Here is a 21192-nt window from a genome sequence, read left to right on the forward strand (position 1 = left end):
GATCCCTTTTGTCCGTGTAAGGTGATAGATGGATTTAAGTTCGGGCTATTTTTCTCTTTCGAGGGGGTATATATGTCTCACCATAAATTTCTAACTTGTGCTGAGTATTGTGTTTGGTGAATAGATGCTACTCACCAATGTTTTACTCGTTAGTCCTTGGACAACCGGATGACTCTTATCCGCGGTCCATTTGTTGTAAGTGAAGGATCGATATTGATATATATTTATCACTTGTGTGTGAAGAATAAAAACCAAGAAACATCCAATAGTTACGTGGGGAAATGAGAAATGAGTAGTGTTTGAAGCAGGAGGACTTGTTATGAAAAAAAGAAAGGATGAAAATTGTGTATCTTATTCAATAATAAGGAGATAGTACAATTAATATATATAGTTGTTTAAAACAATATAAAAATGAAATATAAATATAAAAACAGAATATAAATATATCAACATAAATGCACAAATATGAACGGAAAATAAATTAAATCCAATAAGACTCATGTTCATTTGTTTTGGTTATCTAGTTTTATACAATATAGTACTATAGGATAATACAAACTTAAATTTACTTAAGAAATAGAATTAATTTTCGGAATAGACTAATCAATTACAATTATCATTTCAAGTTATTTTCGGTAGAGGTAGTATGATCTTGTTCACACGCCAATAATATTATTGGATATTTAAAGTGTGTAAGTAAGATTATATGTAACATATGCTTTTCTTTATTTGGTTAGCTCACCCTACTTGTGTCTCTATGATGATCGTTGTAAGAATCAGTATTTTAGGAAGGGTGGGGACATGGATGCATGATTAGAAGGCAATTATTGGAATGCATGATTGGAGGGGAATTATTGGGGGAAGGGAGAAAAGGAGAGGGGGATTTTACGGGGGAGGTTTTGGGGGAAAAAGAAGGCTCTCATTTTTGGCATGGAGGAGAGCATCCAGAGGAAAGGAACCCTTCCTTCCCTTCATTTTCAACCGTCCAAAGAGCACCCAAGGTACGTTGTACCAACTTTAGAAGGACTGAGAGGAGGATCTGGGTTGAGAATCTGATGAGAGTGAAGTTCTTACAGCAAGATCTGGAGGGAAAGTGGAGAGGTGATGAATTTGCTAGGAGATCTGGAGCTGTAAGTCTAGGAGGAGATGGATCACAAATATTATAAAGGAAGTCTTCAAGAGGTAAGGGGAGCTAGATCTTTTGTGTGATTAATTGTATATGCTTTGTATGATGCAAATCTGGGTTTGAGGGGTTGAATTTTGGGTTGCTGTTTCCTGGGTTTCTCGGATGCGATTCTGCATAATTTCTGCAGAAACGCGCGTTCGTCCACTTCAAAGTGGACGTTCGTCCAAAATTGATTTAGCCAAATGAACGTTTGTACTAGGTAAGTTCCGGAACGTTCGTCTTTAATTTCTGAACGTTCGTTAACTTTGGAAACGTTCGTCCTAGAAAGATAGGATGTTCGTCCAATATGTTCGGTAGTCGTTGGAGAGCGTTCGTTTGTGGACGCTCGTTCAAAGTTGGTGAAGTGAAAAGTGGACGTTCGTCCCATTCACTATGCGCGTCCGTACTTAAATCCAAGTGTTCGACATTGAGTGATTCGTTCTGTACGTGTGAGCGTCCGTCCGCAAAGGCTCGTCGCGCGTTCGTCCAAGTTGTAGTCGAGCATTCGTTCCTGAACGAACGTCCGCGTTCGTTCGTCTTAGTACGGGACGCTCGTCCAAACAGTGTTTGTCGAGCGTTCGTCATCCCTCTGAGTGAGCGTTCGTCCTTCCCTGAGAGCGTCCGTCCTAGTGAGCATCCGTCCTTAAGTTATATGTTGAGCGTTCGTCCAAATAGTGGAGCGTTCGTCCAAATTGTTGAGCGTTCGGTTACATGTTGAGCGTTCGTCCTAATAGTGAGCGTTCGTCCTTCCCCGCGAGCGTTCGTCCCAGTGAGCGTTCGTCCAAATAGTTGGCGTTCGTACAAATAGTTGAGCGTTCGTCCAAATTGTTGAGCGTTCGTTCTGGTGAGTGTAGCGTTCGGTTTTAATCTTTGAGCGTTCGTCCTGGATATAGAAGTGTAGCGTTCGTCCTTCAGTATTATAGTGAGCGTTCGTCCAAACAGTGACATAGTGAGCGTTCGTCCAAACAGTGATATAGTGAGCGTTCGTCCAAACAGTGATATAGTGAGCGTTCGTCCAAATAGTATTATAGTGAGCGTTCGTCCAAACAGTATTATAGTGAGCGTTCGTCGTCACAGTGACATAGTGAGCGTTCGGCCAGTGATATATTGAGCGTTCGTCGTAACAGTGACATAGTGAGCGTTCGGCCAGTGATATATTGAGCGTTCGTCGTAACAGTGACATAGTGAGCGTTCGTCCAAACAGTGTTATATTGAGCGTTCGTCCAAACAGTGTTATATTGAGCGTTCGTCCAAACAGTGTTATATTGAGCGTTCGTCCATAAGTCGTATAGTGAGCATTCGTCCAAACAATTATTGATCCAATATTTTATTCGGTCTTAGTGTTTGGCCTAATAGGTATTCGGTGAAATGGCGTTCGGCCTGTTGATAAATAGCGTTTGTCCTAAGTATCAATTTTAGCGTTCGACCTATTTGAATCTCATAGTGTCTGTCCAATGAGTATAGTAGTGTTCGGCAGTCGTGTTTGATGAATGGTGTTCGACCAAATAGTAGTCTACAAATGGTAATGGGTTCTAAGTTCACTTTGTAGTTGTTTGGGTTGAATTAATTGTGCACAATGTTTGATATATATATATATATATATATATATATATATATATATATATATATATATATATACTTTGATGTGATTTATGTGAATGCATGAGATATGATAAAATTACTGTGATGACTGTATTTTATGATATTAATGTGAGTTGAGGAATATGAGTATGGTATGAATCTCATGGAGAGATTATGTAATATTATGTCATTAGTGTGTATGTTGATGTTGAGGGTCCCGTAGTTGGAGGTTATCCTGATACTCTAATAATCATCCAGTCTCATGTAGAGAAGGATGAATTATGTGGTGAGAGGAGCAGGAGGTCCTGGTCTACGTTCCGGTTTGGACGTAGTGAGGGGACTAACCTTGTGAATGGTATGAAGTATTTTGGAAGGGTAATTGTAAGAAAAAGTAGAAGTCATCACAAGTGCATAACCTCCCGTGACCGCTCATCAACGTATCATCCGGATGAGTGTCTAGTAGGAATTGTGGTATGATTGTATATGAGGATGTCTGACCTAAATATTATATGATGTTCTTATTGAAGTAATTATGCATGTTTTATAATTGTTGTGTTGCATGTTAGCTCACCCTTACTTGTTTGTTTGTTGCCGGGAAAATTGTATTTTGCGATGATCGTATAACGTTTTTGTTATACGGGAGCAGAGGAAGAATTGTCGCATGATCTGGTGTATATGAAGGAAGATTTGGAAGAGCAGATTAGAGGGATTCAATGATATCTCTGCAGTCAACTATGAGCTTAAAACTTATGTATATATTTAAGTTTGAGGTTACATGGTGTTAATGTAATTGTATTATTACTATTTTTTTTTTAATTTTGAATTTTAAAGGGAGAATTTTTGGGATGTTACATTAATGGTATCAGAGCAGTTCATCCTTAGGATGACCTCTGTGTTGTGGGTTTGCCATGTCTTTTCTGTGAAAAATTGAGTGTAAATGGTATGATTTACCATTTCCTCCGAGTCTATATTGAAAGGTGTGTATCTAACTAGAAGTTTTGAGAACAGAAAATGTCTTGATAAAAGTAATGAGGGTGCACACTCGTGACTTTTACCATAGATGATTTTCCTTTCTTAAATCGGAAGGTTAGAGTTAAGAAAGAGTTAGAGTTTCAGTGTTGTTTCCTGTAGTAATTGCTGTCTTGTTCTTGCTTTTGTGGTAGTGTAATGTGCTTTATATTAGTAATAGAGGAATGCATATTCAAGGACAACTTGAGTTGTATACCTTTAGTGGACTTGATTTAAGCTGTTGAGACAAGTTCTTGCGAGATAGAAGTTAGAAGACTAAAAGTTAAGCTTCGGAGGGCGAGTGAAGGTATTGGAGTTTAGGAGTAATGTTATGAGTGAAGAAAATTTCGAGAAACAAAGTCAGAAGATCTTATATCGTTCGCAAGAAGTTCAGAGGTTAGATTAAGGAAGCTGTGGATAAGCATGGTTGTAGCAAGGTTTGAGAGATTAGTTGGGTTTAGTATATCAGTAACGTCAGCAGTCAGAGGAAAGGGAAGTGTGGGTGAGAAATGGAGTGACGTTGTGGGAGATCGGTAACATGAATCTAGGTATCTGTGATGGTTGGAATCTGAATAAGAAAGTGGTGGATGGCCTAAAGTTTAAGTTAAGAAGGGAATAGGAAATTCTATAGTGGACTAAGGGGAATAAGTATCAAGAAAGGAAGTAGCATGAGAACATTCGAGAAGATATAAGATAAAGCAGAACATGATGTCTTTGAAGAAGAATGATATTGTTAGGATCTTAGGGTTAAGTGAAAAATTTGAAGGAGATGATCAAGTTTTATCAGCAAGTGGATGATTCAGAGTCAAGTTTAGTGGGATGTTTCAAGATTAGTAATTCACGCAGAAGAAAGGTTTGAGCATAGGTTAAGATGTAAGGTTTCAAATGGGGAAGACAAAGGTATGTCTCTGTCGATCGGTGCCTAGAGGCAAGACTTCCTAGGAGATGATACTTACTTTTTAGTGTTGTCACTTGTGGAAGTGACTCAAATTTTATATCATGCGGTGCAGAGGAGTTAGCGTGTAGACCTAGCAAATGCGGATGACTTATTAGACGTGAGCATGAAGATCACCTCAGGACAGTTCTTGGAGTACTTAGAGAAAGAAGATTGTATGGAAAGCTGTCCAAGTGTGAGTTTGGATGAAAGAAGTTTCTTTTCTTGGGCACGTAAGTGGAGCTAAAGGGATTTCTATAGATCCCGCTAAAGTGGAATCGGTACTTCAGTGGGAAGAGACCTAAGATTATTGCTGAGGTTAAGAGCTTCATGAGTTTAGCAGGCTACTATAGTCGTGTTGTTGAGAGCTTTTCCCTGGTTGTGACGCCGTTAACACAACTGACTAGGAAGTATCAACTTTTGGTTTGGACAGACCATTGCGAGACTAGCTTCTAAGATATAAAGACAAGGTTGACTAGTGCATCCAGTGTTTTATATATCTTAACTGAGAAATACGTGTCCGATCCTTCTCGCGTGGTTGGTGTTAAGAGTGTGCAAGCCAGAAAGGATTTGCTAGTTCAAGTGCAAGCAGTAAGGATTGAGGACGAACTGTCAAAAGAGTCAAGATTATCTGGGATGGTAGAAAAGGCAACTCTATCTTGAAGTTAAAGGATGTTATGGGAGAGACCTACCTAGGATTGTTCCGGTAGGTTTAATTTTCGAGGACGAAAATTTTTGTTGTTGGGGAGAATGTAAGAATCAGTATTTTAGGAAGGGTGGGAACATGGATGCATGATTAGAAGGCAATTATTGGAATGCATGATTGGAGGGGAATTATTGGGGGAAGGGAGAAAAGGAGAGGGGGATTTTACGGGGGAGGTTTTGGGGGAAAAAGAAGGCTCTCATTTTTGGCATGGAGGAGAGCATCCAGAGGAAAGGAACCCTTCCTTCCCTTCATTTTCAACCGTCCAAAGAGCACCCAAGGTACGTTGTACCAACTTTAGAAGGACTGAGAGGAGGATCTGGGTTGAGAATCTGATGAGAGTGAAGTTCTTACAGCAAGATCTGGAGGGAAAGTGGAGAGGTGATGAATTTGCTAGGAGATCTGGAGCTGTAAGTCTAGGAGGAGATGGATCACAAATATTATAAAGGAAGTCTTCAAGAGGTAAGGGGAGCTAGATCTTTTGTGTGATTAATTGTATATGCTTTGTATGATGAAAATCTGGGTTTGAGGGGTTGAATTTTGGGTTGCTGTTTCCTGGGTTTCTCGGTTGCGATTCTACATAATTTCTGCAGAAACGCGCGTTCGTCCACTTCAAAGTGGACGTTCGTCCAAAATTGATTTAGCCAAATGAACGTTTGTACTAGGTAAGTTCCGGAACGTTCGTCTTTAATTTCTGAACGTTCGTTAACTTTGGAAACGTTCGTCCTAGAAAGATAGGACGTTCGTCCAATATGTTCGGTAGTCGTTGGAGAGCGTTCGTTTGTGGACGCTCGTTCAAAGTTGGTGAAGTGAAAAGTGGACGTTCGTCCCATTCACTATGCGCGTCCGTACTTAAATCCAAGTGTTCGACATTGAGTGATTCGTTCTGTACGTGTGAGCGTCCGTCCGCAAAGGCTCGTCGCGCGTTCGTCCAAGTTGTAGTCGAGCGTTCGTTCCTGAATGAACGTCCGCGTTCGTTCGTCTTAGTACGGGACGCTCGTCCAAACAGTGTTTGTCGAGCGTTCGTCATCCCTCTGAGTGAGCGTTCGTCCTTCCCTGAGAGCGTCCGTCCTAGTGAGCATTCGTCCTTAAGTTATATGTTGAGCGTTCGTCCAAATAGTGGAGCGTTCGTCCAAATTGTTGAGCGTTCGGTTACATGTTGAGCGTTCGTCCTAATAGTGAGCGTTCGTCCTTCCCCGCGAGCGTTCGTCCCAGTGAGCGTTCGTCCAAATAGTTGGCGTTCGTACAAATAGTTGAGCGTTCGTCCAAATTGTTGAGCGTTCGTTCTGGTGAGTGTAGCGTTCGGTTTTAATCTTTGAGCGTTCGTCCTGGATATAGAAGTGTAGCGTTCGTCCTTCAGTATTATAGTGAGCGTTCGTCCAAACAGTGACATAGTGAGCGTTCGTCCAAACAGTGATATAGTGAGCGTTCGTCCAAACAGTGATATAGTGAGCGTTCGTCCAAACAGTATTATAGTGAGCGTTCGTCCAAACAGTATTATAGTGAGCGTTCGTCGTCACAGTGACATAGTGAGCGTTCGGCCAGTGATATATTGAGCGTTCGTCGTAACAGTGACATAGTGAGCGTTCGGCCAGTGATATATTGAACGTTCGTCGTAACAGTGACATAGTGAGCGTTCGTCCAAACAGTGTTATATTGAGCGTTCGTCCATAAGTCGTATAGTGAGCATTCGTCCAAACAATTATTAATCCAATATTTTATTCGGTCTTAGTGTTTGGCCTAATAGGTATTCGGTGAAATGGCGTTCGGCCTGTTGATAAATAGCGTTTGTCCTAAGTATCAATTTTAGCGTTCGACCTATTTGAATCTCATAGTGTCTGTCCAATGAGTATAGTAGTGTTCGGCAGTCGTGTTTGATGAATGGTGTTCGACCAAATAGTAGTCTACAAATGGTAATGGGTTCTAAGTTCACTTTGCAGTTGTTTGGGTTGAATTAATTGTGCACAATGTTTGATATATATATATATATATATATATATATATATATATATATATATATATATATATATATATATATATATATATATATATATATATATACTTTGATGTGATTTATGTGAATGCATGAGATATGATAAAATTACTGTGATGACTGTATTTTATGATATTAATGTGAGTTGAGGAATATGAGTATGGTATGAATCTCATGGAGAGATTATGTAATATTATGTCATTAGTGTGTATGTTGATGTTGAGGGTCCCGTAGTTGGAGGTTATCCTGATACTCTAATAATCATCCAGTCTCATGTAGAGAAGGATGAATTATGTGGTGAGAGGAGCAGGAGGTCCTGGTCTACGTTCCGGTTTGGACGTAGTGAGGGAACTAACCTTGTGAATGGTATGAAGTATTTTGGAAGGGTAATTGTAAGAAAAAGTAGAAGTCATCACAAGTGCATAACCTCCCGTGACCGCTCATCAACGTATCATCCGGATGAGTGTCTAGTAGGAATTGTGGTATGATTGTATATGAGGATGTCTGACCTAAATATTATATGATGTTCTTATTGAAGTAATTATGCATGTTTTATAATTGTTGTGTTGCATGTTAGCTCACCCTTACTTGTTTGTTTGTTGCCGGGAAAATTGTATTTTGCGATGATCGTATAACGTTTTTGTTATACGGGAGCAGAGGAAGAATTGTCGCATGATCTGGTGTATATGAAGGAAGATTTGGAAGAGCAGATTAGAGGGATTCAATGATATCTCTGCAGTCAACTATGAGCTTAAAACTTATGTATATATTTAAGTTTGAGGTTACATGGTGTTAATGTAATTGTATTATTACTATTTTTTTTTTAATTTTGAATTTTAAAGGGAGAATTTTAGGGATGTTACAATCGTATAACGAATTGTTTTATTATACAAGAATAAATGATGTTTCAAGTGAAGTTGGAGACGTTTATGTGAGAATACATTGGGAAAACTCTTTATAACTTTTAAATATGTATTTTAAATTATGAAATGTTAGTAATTTGTAATTTTAAATAGCTTTTAAATTCAGTTTGTAATCTAATAATTATTGTTTAAAACTTTGACGTTATTATTTTGTATGATATAAAATATTGTATTTTTAAATATAAACGAATATTTTGAAAAAAAAATTATAATACTCCATGAAGAGGTGTTCCATTCTTTTCCTGTTTTATCAGTTTTTAGAATCTATATTATGCTTTTGATTGAGTACAATATTATTTTTAGAGGTATGAAACTTTGTATAAACATGCATCTTAATGTTATAGTTACGTTTGAGATAATTCTAGTAATTTTATGTACGTATTTTATTTAAGTTTTGTCTATCTTTCCTTTATAATGTTTTTATTATTAATTGTATATTATTAAAATAAAATATTACATTGTTTCTTTCCGATTTTTTATAAATCCATATTAAAAGGCTTTTTTCTTAAATTACTTTCAGAAAACTACAATACAACACCTAACATATCATCATAGTTAACGTCAAAGTTTTAAAAAATATATATAATTACAATTTATTTCACAATTAATTAAAGGGTTAAATATGTTTTTAGTCCCTGAACTATCACGTTATTTTGAGTTTCGTCTTTCTTTGAAAGGTTTGTTCATTTTTGTACCGTACGGTCTCCTGACACCACTAGATCGAGTGACAAACCACCCAGGCCGACCACCCACCGGGCCGAGTGACCAACCACCCAAGCCGACCACCCACCGAGTCGAGTGACCAACCACCCAGGCCAACCACCCCCTAGGCCAACCACCCTAATGCAGATTAAGGTGTGATTGAACCGTCATTAGGTCAGCGAAAGGTAAATAAAGGTCCCAGATATGACTTTAGGATCACGATGCACAATATATGCATTACTTGTTGTTCCAACCGCTTTGTTACATTACTAACTTGAGCGTCAGAGTGCCTTTGATAGGTACCCGCCCACCCGACCTTGACAAGGAGAAGGGAGAACGAACAACATAACTTGGAGGAAGGAGGACCACCATGTGCCAACTGGAGGACCACTAGGCAGCTCGTCCGGCCTTCGAGACAATTTGGAGTACTTTGTGTAAGACCCGTATAAATATAATGTTGTTGCATGCTTTCTTCCTTGTGTGTTGGGATTAAAGTTAACATGTTGAGATTTATTTGAGACTCTTCCCGAAGCCCAAAATAGTCGTATGAGTAGTCATATTAAAGATAATTGAGTCTAGTTTCCAACCAATCAATAATCAACTCAATTGGAGTTCATTAGAAAGAGTAATGATCAAAATAGTCATCAACGGTCAAAGCAAAGCAGACCAGAGCGTGGTTAAACTTCAAATTTTAATAATTTTACTGAAGCTATCCCTGTTGTCCAAAAATTACGATTTTTGTGTCCAAAGAAAGATATTTGAATCTAGTTTCCAACAAATCAAGAATAAACTCAATTGGAGTTCGGTAGAGAGAGTAATGATCAAAATAGTCATCAAAGGTCAAAGCAAAGCAGACCAGAGAGTGGTTAAACTTCCAATTTTAATAATTTTACTGCAGCTAGTCCTGTAGTCCAACAATTATGAGTTTTGTGTCCAAAGAAATATATTTTAGTCTAGTTTCCAACAAATCAAGAATCAACTCAATTGGAATTCGGTAGAGAGAGTAATGAGCAAAATAGTCATCAAAGATTAAAGCTGAGCAGAGTGGAAATTGAAGTGTTATGATGAGCGTGGAAGTGGCTTCCAAAGCCTTGTTCCACTTTGCTTGGGTGGGCACATATTGCTCCACTTTACTTGGATGAGCACATATTGTTTTCCACTTTGCTTGGGTGGGCACATATTGCTCCACTTTGCTTGGGTAGACACATATTGTTTTCCACTTTGCTTGGGTGAGTACATGTTTTCTAGACTTAAGAGGCTTGTAAGTGACCTTGGCGAGGTTAAAGCTTGGAGAGTGGAGAAGAGATTTTGGAGAGCAACCAAGTTGGTGAGAGAAAGGAAGAGCCACCCTAGCCTTGGAGTTTTTTTTTGGACATCACTTGTAGGAGACCAAGAGGAGTGGAAGCTTGTTGCCTAGTGAGGAAAGAAACCTAAGACCCTTTGGAAGCTAGCTTTGAATTGAGGTAAGGGGGTTTAACTTGGGATATAACATAGTGTATAATGGGTAGAAGGTAACCATATAATGTTGTTGCATGCTTTCTTCCTTGTGTGTTTGGATTAAATTTAACATGTTGAAGCATGTGTTTTTCTTTTTGGTTGTAAGTTTTATGAGGTTTGGGTATAACATGAGTTTTGGGTATAACACGCAAAAGCTAAAAATGAACTTTTGTGATTTTTACCAGATTTATTTGAGATCCTTCCCGAAGTCCAAAATAGTTGTATGAGTAGTTAAATTAAAGATAATTGAGTCTAGTTTCCAACAAAGCAAGAATAAACTCAATTGGAGTTCTGTAGAGAGGGTAATGAGCAAAACAATTAGCAAAGGTCAAAACTGAGAAGACCAGAGCGTGGTTAAATTTTCCGATTTTTACTAATTTTACTGCAGCTAGCCCTGTAGTCCAAAAATTTCGAGTTTTATGTCCAAAGAAAGATATTTGAGTGTAGTTTCCAACAAAGCAAGAATCAACTCAATTGGAGTTCGGTAGAGATAGTAATGAGCAAAAGAATTATCAAAGGTCAAAACTGAGAAGACCAGAGCGTGATTAAATTTTCCGATTTTTACTAATTTTACTGCAGGTAGCCCTGTAGTTCAAAAATTTCGACTTTTGTATCCAAAGAAAGATATTTGAGTCTAGTTTCCAACAAAGCAAGAATCAACTCAATTGGAGTTTGGTAGAGAGAGTAATGAGAAAAACAATCATCAAAGGTAAAAACTGAGAAACCAGAGCGTGGTTAAATTTTCTGGTTTTTAATAATTTTACTGCAGCTATCCCTGTAGTCCAAAAATTTCGAGTTTTATTTCCAAAGAAAGATAATTGAGTCTAGTTTCCAACAAAGCAAGAACCAACTCAATTGGAGTTCGGTAGAGACAGTAATGAACAAAACAGTCATCAAAGGTCAAAGCTGAGCATACCATAGCGTGATTAAATTTTCCAGTTTTTAATAATTTTACTGCAGCTAGCCCTCTAGTCGAAAAATTCCGAGTGTTGTGTTCAAAGAAAGATATTTGAGTTTAGTTTCCAATAAAAAAGAAATCAACTCATTTGGAGTTATGTACAAAGATTTATGAGTAAAATAACAAGCAAAGGTCAGTGTGGATAGCATTCAATTTTACTCGTTGGGAGCACTTATCTACACTCTTTGGCCAAGAGTGTGGGTAAGACGGTATATAGAATTCTCTTCCATTATTGGAAGAGGAAAGAATGAATTATGAGAATGAGAGGAGTGTGTTTAGAGAAAAAAAAGGGTATATTAGAATTATGTTTTTCTTTGATGTTGGGTATTAATTAAAAGTGGGGGTGCACTAGAAATGTTGTTCTAGTTGATGGAAGTGTGAAATTGGTAATTTCAGAGGGGTGCGGCAGTAGGATAAATAATTAAATTAAGTTATTTAATTATTTGTTAGTCAATGAATTTAGTTGACTTTATATATGATGGTGATGGTTGTGATGGTAAAATTGTGAGAGAAAGCGTTATGTCATATCCCTAGAATGTTGTTGAATTGATGGTGTTCGTATTGCGATACGATAGTGTGTTGAATCTCTGCGAAGACTGAGGTTCGAGTGTGATGGTTGTGATGGTAAAATTGTGAGAACAAGTGGTCTGTCATTTCCTTAATTTTTGTCGAATCGATGGTGTTCGTATTGCGATACGATAGTGTGTTGAGTCTCTGTGGAGACTGAGATTCGATTGTTACCCTTTCCTCATGCGTGGGGACTACAGAGGGTTGGATGTCTCGCCCAATGACTTCGACTCGTGTGAGTATAGTGCTCGGTGGGTGCGCCTAACCGAAGCTTTTACTCGTAATTCCTTGAGGAGTCGGGGAGATAGGTCTGAAGTTGCGATGGAAGACAACTCGAATCGCCCTGTTTTGCGAAACAGATTTGGTACAAAAAAATTCAAGGAAACAACAGAAGCTTGTGTCAATGATTTGAGTTGTGAGTTTAATACTGTGATGTATAAAGATGTTGTGACTTTGATAGTATGAGTGGTGATGATCTAAGGTTTTAATATTGTGACTTTGATAGTCCGAGTGGTTAAGATCTGAGGTACTAATATTGTGACTTTGATAGTCTGAGTGGTGATGATCTGAGTTATGAGTTGAATATTATAGTCTGGGTGGTAATGATCGAAGCTATGAGTTGAATATTGTGTTGTATTGTAAGGTTGTGACTAGGATAATCTAAGTTATGATATTTTTATATTGAAATTATATGCTATGTTAGGTTCTTAGTTACTCACCCTTTCCTTTTGTGGTTGTGGTTCCACCTACGATGATCGTACTTGTACGGGAGTAGATGGCGTTGCAGATGAGGCAGAGATGGAGTAGCCTGATGAGAGTTATGGGAATAACTATGGGGGATTTATCATGTTTTAAAGAAATTTTATGTCTTTGAATAACGAATTTGATATTTGTAAGGTTTTAACCTTATGTTGTAAGACACCTAGACTTTTGATGTTTACTTCCGCGATGTTAAAAAAATAAAATAATAAAACTCGTGTAAAATTTTGGATTTTATTTGGGTGTTACACTTTGAGTGTCCGCCAATTAGGTAGCTCGTCCAGCCTTCTAGACAATCTTGAGTGCTTTGAGTGTCTGCTCACTAGGTAGCTCGTCCGACCTTCGAGACAATCTAAAGTGCTTTGAGTGTCCGCCCACTAGACAGGACGTCCAGCCTTTCAGACAACCTTGAGTGCTTTGAGTATGGGACTTTAACCCTATATCCGAAACAATTTTCATCCTCTTAGTTTGGAAACTCGTATTTTTAGTCCTTAAAAAGTAACGACGTTAGATTTTTTGTGAGGTGGTTAATGGTGATCCACGTGTGATGCCAGCTTCTTGATGTGTGTGCCATGTTTCTCTTTTTTTTCTTAAGAAGAAAATGTCAGCAATCTCAACCCGAGAAACGCTTACCTTCTCCAAACAGAAACCCTAGTCCTCCTTTGCCGTCAGCCATGACACGCTGTCACAAGGTCGCCACTATCGAAAAGCTGCCATTAACACCACGAATCCTTCAAGCTCACATAAGACCACCACCATGAGCAACCATTCGCTGCCGTCGCAAGCCTCTACAGCCTCATCATTAGATCGCGCAAGCAACCCCCAAGTCGCCGCGAGTTCAAAGTGGGAGCATCCTCCTGCACGAGCCATCCTTCACCGTCAATGTCGCCACAGCCGCCGCAAAGACAATCTAGAGCTCCTTCTTCGCATCGCAAGCGTCGCCGTTCAACCTCCTTCCACAACCAAAGGGGAAAATCACCACCAACATCCAACAACATCATCTTCTTCCAAATCACTAGCAACACCCTGAGCTCCAACGCCACCAACAATCATCTTTTCGCCCCGCACAAGCCTTCAACCTGCAAACACAACCAGAGAAACGCAGAATCCTAATCTGATTTCAGAAAATAAACGCAATGTGGCACACACATATTAGGGAAGTTGGCATTACACATGGATCACCGTTAATCACTTCAGAAAATCTAACGTCGTTGCTTTTTAAGGACTAAAAATACGAGTTTCCAAATTAAGAGAACGAAGATGAACAAACCTTTTGAAAATGGACAAAACCCAAAATAGCATAATAGTTCAGGAACTAAAAACATATTTAACTCTTAATTAAATTTTTAACAATTATTCAAATTAAATTATTTTATTGATTTTCTATTAAATTGTCACGATTTATTGAGTTATCAAAAAATTTAAAATTAGTCTATTCAATTTCTGCAGATAAATCTTTTATGATAATAGTTATTTTTTTCTCCCGCAACAATAAGAAATAAATTTATATCTCTATAATTTTAAAATTTTAAAATTTCATAATTTTACAATTCTACATTTATATAACATTATAATATTATAATTTTATATCTTCATAATTAAATAATTATATAATTTTACGATTTTATATATTTATAATTTTAAAGTATATGTTAGCCAACGCACTCAAAAGTTAAAGCTTTTACTTTTGAAAGACTAAATTTTATAATTTTATTAAGAAAAAGAGAAAATAAATAAAGTTTGAAAAAAATACTAAACCTAATAATACTTTATATCTTTAATTTTATTTATTAATTGATGATTTTTTAAGATCTCTTACATCTTTGTGTCGGTGGGTGGTTGGACAATGAAAAGAAATTTCTTTTAATACATGGTGATTGGACAATGACAAGACATTTCATTTAATACATATTAATGTTTTTCGCTGTAATACATACAGATATTTCACGCACCCAAACTGGCAACATTTATTTAATACTGATTTAATGCTGCCTTTTTTTTCTACTCTTTTCAGTACAAAAATTGATTTTGTTATAATTATTTTATTTTGTGATTCAAAATGAATATAAATATCTATCATTTTATTATAATATTGGAGAATAATTATCCTATACATTTCTAACCTAACTCTCATTTATTATACGAAAATAAATGATGTTTCAAGTGAAGTCGGGGACGATTAGTGTGAGAGTGCATTGGGAAAAATCTTTATAACTTTTAAATATGTATTTTAAATTATGAAATGTTAGTGATTTGTAATTTTAAACGGCTTTTTAATTCAGTTTGTAATCTAATAATTATTGTTTAAAACTTTGACGTTATTATTTTGTATGATATAAAATATTGTATTTTTAAATATAAACGAATATTTTGAAAAAAATATTATAATACTCTATGAAGAGGTGTTCCATTCTTTTCCTGTTTTATCAGTTTTTAGAATCTATATAACGCTTTTGATTGAGTACAATATTATTTTTAGAGGTATGAAACTTTGTATAAACATGCATCTTAATGTTATAGTTACATTTGAGGTAATTCTAGTAATTTTATGAACGTATTTTATTTAAGTTGTCTATCTTTCCTTTATAATGTTTTTATTATTAATTGTATATTATTAAAATAAAATATTACATTGTTTCTTTCCGATTTTTTATAAATCCATATTAAAAGGTTTTTTTCTTAAATTACTTTCAGAAAACTACGATACACCACCTAACATATCATCATAGTTAACGTCAAAGTTTAAAAAATATATATAATTACAATTTATTTCACAATTAATTAAAGCGTTAAATATGTTTTTAGTTCCTGAACTATCACGCTATTTTGAGTTTTTTCTCTCTTTAAAAGGTTTGTTCATTTTTTTACCGTACGGTCTCCTGACACCACTAGGTCGAGTGACAAACCACCCAGGCCAACCACCCATCGGGCCGAGTGACCAACCACCCAAGCCGACCACCCACCGAGCCGAGTGACCAACCACCCAGGCCGACCACCCCCTAGGCCAACCACCTCAGGCCGATCACCCAAATGCAGATTAAGGTGTGATTGGACCGTCATTAGGTCAGCGAAAGGTAAATAAAGGTTCTAGATATGACTTTAGGATCACGATGCACAATATATGTATTACTTGCTGTTCCAACCGCTTTGTTACATTACTAACTTGAGCGTCGGAGTGCCTTTGATAGGTACCCGCCCACCCGGCCTTGACAAGGAGAAGGGAGAACGAACAATATAACTTGGAGGAGGAAGGACCACCATGTGCCAACTAGAGGACCATTGGGCAGCTCGTCCGGCCTTCGAGACAATCTGGAGTGCTTTGAGTGTCCGCCCACTAGGCAGCTCATCTAGCCTTCTAGACAATCTTGAGTGCTTTGGGTGTCCGCTCACTAGGCAGCTCGTCCGACCTTCGAGACAATCTAAAGTGCTTTGAGTGTCCACCCACCAGACAGGTCGTCCAGCCTTCGAGACAATCTTGAGTGCTTTGAGTATGGGACTTTAACCCTATATCCGAAACAATTTTCATCCTCTTAGTTTGGAAACTCGTATTTTTAGTCCTTAAAAAGTAACGACGTTAGATTTTTTGTGAGGTGGTTAAAGGTGATCCACGTGTGATGCCAGCTTCCTGATATGTGTGTGCCACGTTTCTCTTTTTCTTTGAAAAAGAAAATGTCAACAATCTCAACCCGAGAAACGCTTACCTTCTCCAAACAGAAACCCTAGTCCTCCTTTGTCGTCAGCCATGTCGCACTGTCGCAAGGCCGTCACTGTCAAAAAGCTGCCATTAACACCACGAATCCTTCAAGCTCACATCAGACCACCACCGTGAGCAACCATTCGGTGTCGTCGCAAGCCTCTACAGCCTCCATCATTAGATCGCGCAAGCAACCCCAAGTCATCGCGAGTTCAAAGCGCGAGCATCCTCCTGCACGAGCCATCCTTCACCGTCAATGTCGCCGTAGTCGCCACAGAGACAACCTAGAGCTCCTTCTTCGCATTGCAAGCGGCGCTATTCAACCTCCTTCCACAACCAAAGGGGAAAATCACCACCAACATCCAACAACATCATCTTCTTCCAAATCACTAGCAACATCCTGAGCTTCAACGCCACCAACAATCATCTTTTCGCCCCGCACAAGCCTTCAACCTGCAAACCCAACCGGAGAAACGCAGAATCCTAATCTGATTTTAGAAAATAAAAACAACGTGGCACACACATATTAGGGAAGTTGGCATCACACATGGATCATCGTTAGTCATCTCACAGAAAATCTAACGTCATTGCTTTTAAGGACTAAAAATACGAGTTTCCAAACTAGGAGAACGAAAATGAACAAACCTTTTGAAGATGGACGAAACCCAAAATAGCATAATAGTTTAGAAACTAAAAACATATTTAATTCTTAATTAAATTTTTAACAATTATTCAAATTAAATTATTTTATTGATTTTCTATTAAATTGTTATTGAGTTATCAAAAAAATTTAAAATTAGTCTATTCAATTTCTGCAGATAAATCTTATTTTATTGATTTTCTATTAAATTGTTATTGAGTTATCAAAAAATTTAAAATTAGTCTATTCAATTTCTGCAGATAAATCTTTTATCATAATAGTTATTTTTTTCTCCCGCAACAATAAGAAATAAATTTATACCTCTATAAGTTTAAAATTTTAAAATTTCATAATTTTACAATTCTACATTTATATAACATTATAATATTATAATTTTATATCTTCATAATTAAATAATTAAATAATTTTATGATTTTATATATTTATAATTTTAAAGTATACTTGACATGTTAGCCAACGCACTCAAAAGTTAAAGCTTTTACTTTTGAAAGACTAAATTTTATAATTTTATTAAGAAAAAGGGAAAATAAAGCAAAGTCTGAAAAAAATACTAAACCTAATAATACTTTATATCTTTAATTTTATTTATTAATTGATGATTTTTTAAGATCTCTTACATCGTCGGTGGGTGGTTGGACAATGAAAATAAATTTCTTTTAATACACGGTGATCGGACAAACATTTCTTTTAATACATATTAATGTTTTTCGCTGTAATACGTACAGATATTTCACGCACCCTGGTGACATTTATTTAATACTAATTTAATGCTGCCTTTTTTTTTCTACTCTTTTCAGTACAAAAATTGATTTTGTTATAATTATTTTATTTTGTGATTCAAAATGAATATAAATATCTATCATTTTATTAATATTGGATAATATATTAGATTGGTTTTAAGTAGAACGACTTGTCATCTCATTTCTGCCATGCATATTTAAATTTAATTATAAAAAGCAAAGTATCACAACCATAAATTGGCATATGCAGCAGGGAACCTGCAAATTGGAGACAAACAAAAATGGATTCATCTTCTTTGCACATAGCAATGTTTCCATGGTTTGCCATGGGTCATTTAACACCTTATCTCCATCTCTCCAACAAATTAGCAAAGAGAGGACACAAAATCTCCTTCTTCATCCCCAGAAAAACACAATCCAAGTTAGAGCAATTCAACCTCTTCCCAGATCTCATCACCTTTTACCCTATCAATGTTCCTCATGTTGAAGGTCTTCCTCTTGGTGCAGAAACTACTTCCGATGTGTCTGTCTCCTTAGTTACACTGATCATGACAGCTTTGGACCGCACTGAGAGGGATATAGAGCTTCTACTCGTAGATTTAAAGCCACAAATTGTTTTTTTTGACTTCACATATTGGCTACCAAGCATTACTTCTCGCTTGGGGATCAAATCCTTACTATACTTGGTTATTAGCCCTGCCACCCTATCTTACACAACAGTCCCTGAAAGGATGAACCACAAGGGTACCTTAACTGAACTTGACCTTATGCAACCTCCTCTTGATTACCCCGTATCATCTATCAAACTTCATGCCCATGAAGCTAAATTCCTTGCTTCTATGAGGAACTTGGAGTCTGGTAGTGGTATTCTATTTTATGATCGCATCTATGGTTGTCTAACCTTATCAGATGCAATTGGGTTCAAAGGTTGTAGAGAAATTGAGGGGCCTTTTGTTGACTACCTTGCACAGCAGTTTGGGAAGCGTGTTCTCCTTTCAGGTCCTATCATACCTGAGCCACCCAACACTGTTTTAGAGGAAAAATGGAGTACGTGGCTTGGAAGGTTCAAGGATGATTCTGTGGTTTTCTGTGCACTTGGTAGTGAATGGAAATTATCACACGATCAATTCCAAGAATTGGTACTGGGTCTTGAACTAACAGGACTTCCATTTTTGGTTGCTGTAAAAGTTCCAATTGGGTTTGAGACAATTGAAGCTGCGCTGCCAGAAGGGTTTAAGGAAAGGGTCGAAGGGAGAGGGATTGTTCACAGTGAATGGATACAACAACAGTTGATTTTGGAACATCCATCAGTGGGTTGTTTCATAACACACTGTGGTGTTGGTTCGTTAACTGAGGCATTAGTAAACAAGTGTCAAAAGGTGTTACTGCCACAACTTCGTGGTGACAATGTCATTAGTGCAAGGATGATGGGTAGAAACTTAAAGGTTGGGGTTGAAGTGGAGAAAAGTGAAGAAAACTGTTTGTTCACAAAGGAGAGTGTGGGCAAAGCAGTGAAGAGTGTGATGGATGAGGAGAATGAGATTGGCAGAGAAATTAGAGCAAATCATGCCAAATGGAGGAATTTCTTGACCAGCCATGATTTAGAGTCAATTTGTGTTGATGACTTTTGTCAGAAGCTTCGAGATTTAATCAAATAATTTAAATTTTAAAAATGTATTCGTAGCGAGAGTGCAAGAAATTTATGTCATTTGTCGCACTTCATTTCACCGAGTTTCTTTTGGTAACTTCTCACCCACCAATATATTTTCATTCATAATTTATTATTAAAATTATTGATTCAGTATTTATGATGAAATCTTTTCAAGCTAAAAAAATGTTAACATGATATGATTTCATTTAAATTTTGTCTTTTAAATTTGAAACATAAGATTACTTGTTAAATTATCATAATCTTTTTTGTTTAACCTTTTTTCAATTGATATTTGAGTGTATTGGTCTTTCGTGAAACATTACTAATTTTAGATGCCTCCCCAGATTTAAAATTTCTGTCATTTGACAATATACTTATTCGAGGAAATTTATTAATTACTCTGATTATTATAATAAAATAACTATTTTATGTTGAAACACCATATTACAAGTGTTAATTGTAGATATTGAAATATGTTTTTGAAAAAAAAGGTTAATGGCTTTCAATTTTCTATTTTGACATTTGAAGTAAAATCTCAAAACGACAATTAATTCTATCTCACTAAAAAATATGAGTAACTTGTGGTGGTTAATTTTGTATTGTTTTTAACTATCATCACATATGTGTGGTTTACGAAAAACGTCACAGAACTTCACAAAAATATAATATGGTGGTTTAAGAGGAATCGTCACAACATCCATCATTTTATATAATGTATAGGTGGCGTGTTAAATAAATAAATAACATCAACGTCAATTAAAACACATAAAAATGTTATTATTGTCATTGTATTACAACCATTAAAAAAAAGGTTCTTTTCTTACTTTTTATTTTTTTGTCTAAGTGAGACGTAATGTTTAATATTTTACTATAATTTATGTTAGTGGATATATAATATATGTAAATTTACATATATTATATTAATGTCTATTTTTTTTATATTTTAAAACATGGAAAATCTCTATATAAGAATATCACAAAAAATTTTAAAATCTTTTGTGATTTTGGTATATTAAATAAATATGTAAAGTATAAAAAAAAAAGTTAAAAAACACTAAAAAAACATAACGTAAATGATGGAATTTTTAAAATTACATACCCAAATCCTTTTGAGGATTCGTCATTTCCATTTTTAACCACTTTAATTTTTGAACGTTTTAATCAAAGCAAAAGTTATAACTATTGGAAATTTTTAACCACTAAATCTTAATAACTTTGAATTTGTGACTAATAACTCTTATATTTGAATATAACCTAATGAAAGTTATCACTAAAATATTTAAGTTAAAAATAATTTAGTATTTATTTTTAGTTGATTTTACAAAATCATGTTAGGTTAAGCTAAAACAGTCACTTACAGAGAAAAATAATGAAGAAAACTAATTTCAATGATAGAAAACACAACCATTACTATCACACACACAATTATATATACGGTGCAGAAAAAAACATTTGAGAGATAAGAGACATTTTCAGTTCTTTGGATAATTTCATCAAACACATTGTGCAATTTTCACTTTGGCATTTCATCTAATAGTTTCTTTTTTCATAGCTATTCAGTGTGTTTCTCACTTTTGAATATCAAAACACATTAATTGCATCATTCTTTACTTCTTACAAGTTCATCAACACTTTCCATGTTTGATTATACATCTA

The 21192-nt window shown here is 36.2% G+C and overlaps 1 protein-coding gene across 1 annotated transcript; it reads left to right on the forward strand.

Annotated features, from left to right (window-relative positions):
- The first annotated feature begins 18104 nt into the window (after positions 1-18104).
- On the forward strand, positions 18105-19612 carry LOC108333523 (cyanidin 3-O-galactoside 2''-O-xylosyltransferase FGGT1). The gene has a single exon (XM_017568989.2). It carries the CDS (start codon positions 18167-18169, stop codon positions 19541-19543), a length of 1377 nt encoding a protein of 458 aa, XP_017424478.1. The 5' UTR covers positions 18105-18166; the 3' UTR covers positions 19544-19612.
- Positions 19613-21192: the final 1580 nt, after the last annotated feature.

The sequence above is a fragment of the Vigna angularis genome, chromosome 11 (genome assembly GCF_016808095.1).
Source record: "Vigna angularis cultivar LongXiaoDou No.4 chromosome 11, ASM1680809v1, whole genome shotgun sequence".
NCBI lineage: Eukaryota > Viridiplantae > Streptophyta > Magnoliopsida > Fabales > Fabaceae > Vigna > Vigna angularis.

Coding starts and splice junctions, on each gene's coding strand:
- LOC108333523 (XM_017568989.2), top strand. CDS start 18,167: ATGGATTCATCTTCTTTGCACATAGCAATGTTTCCATGGTTTGCCATG.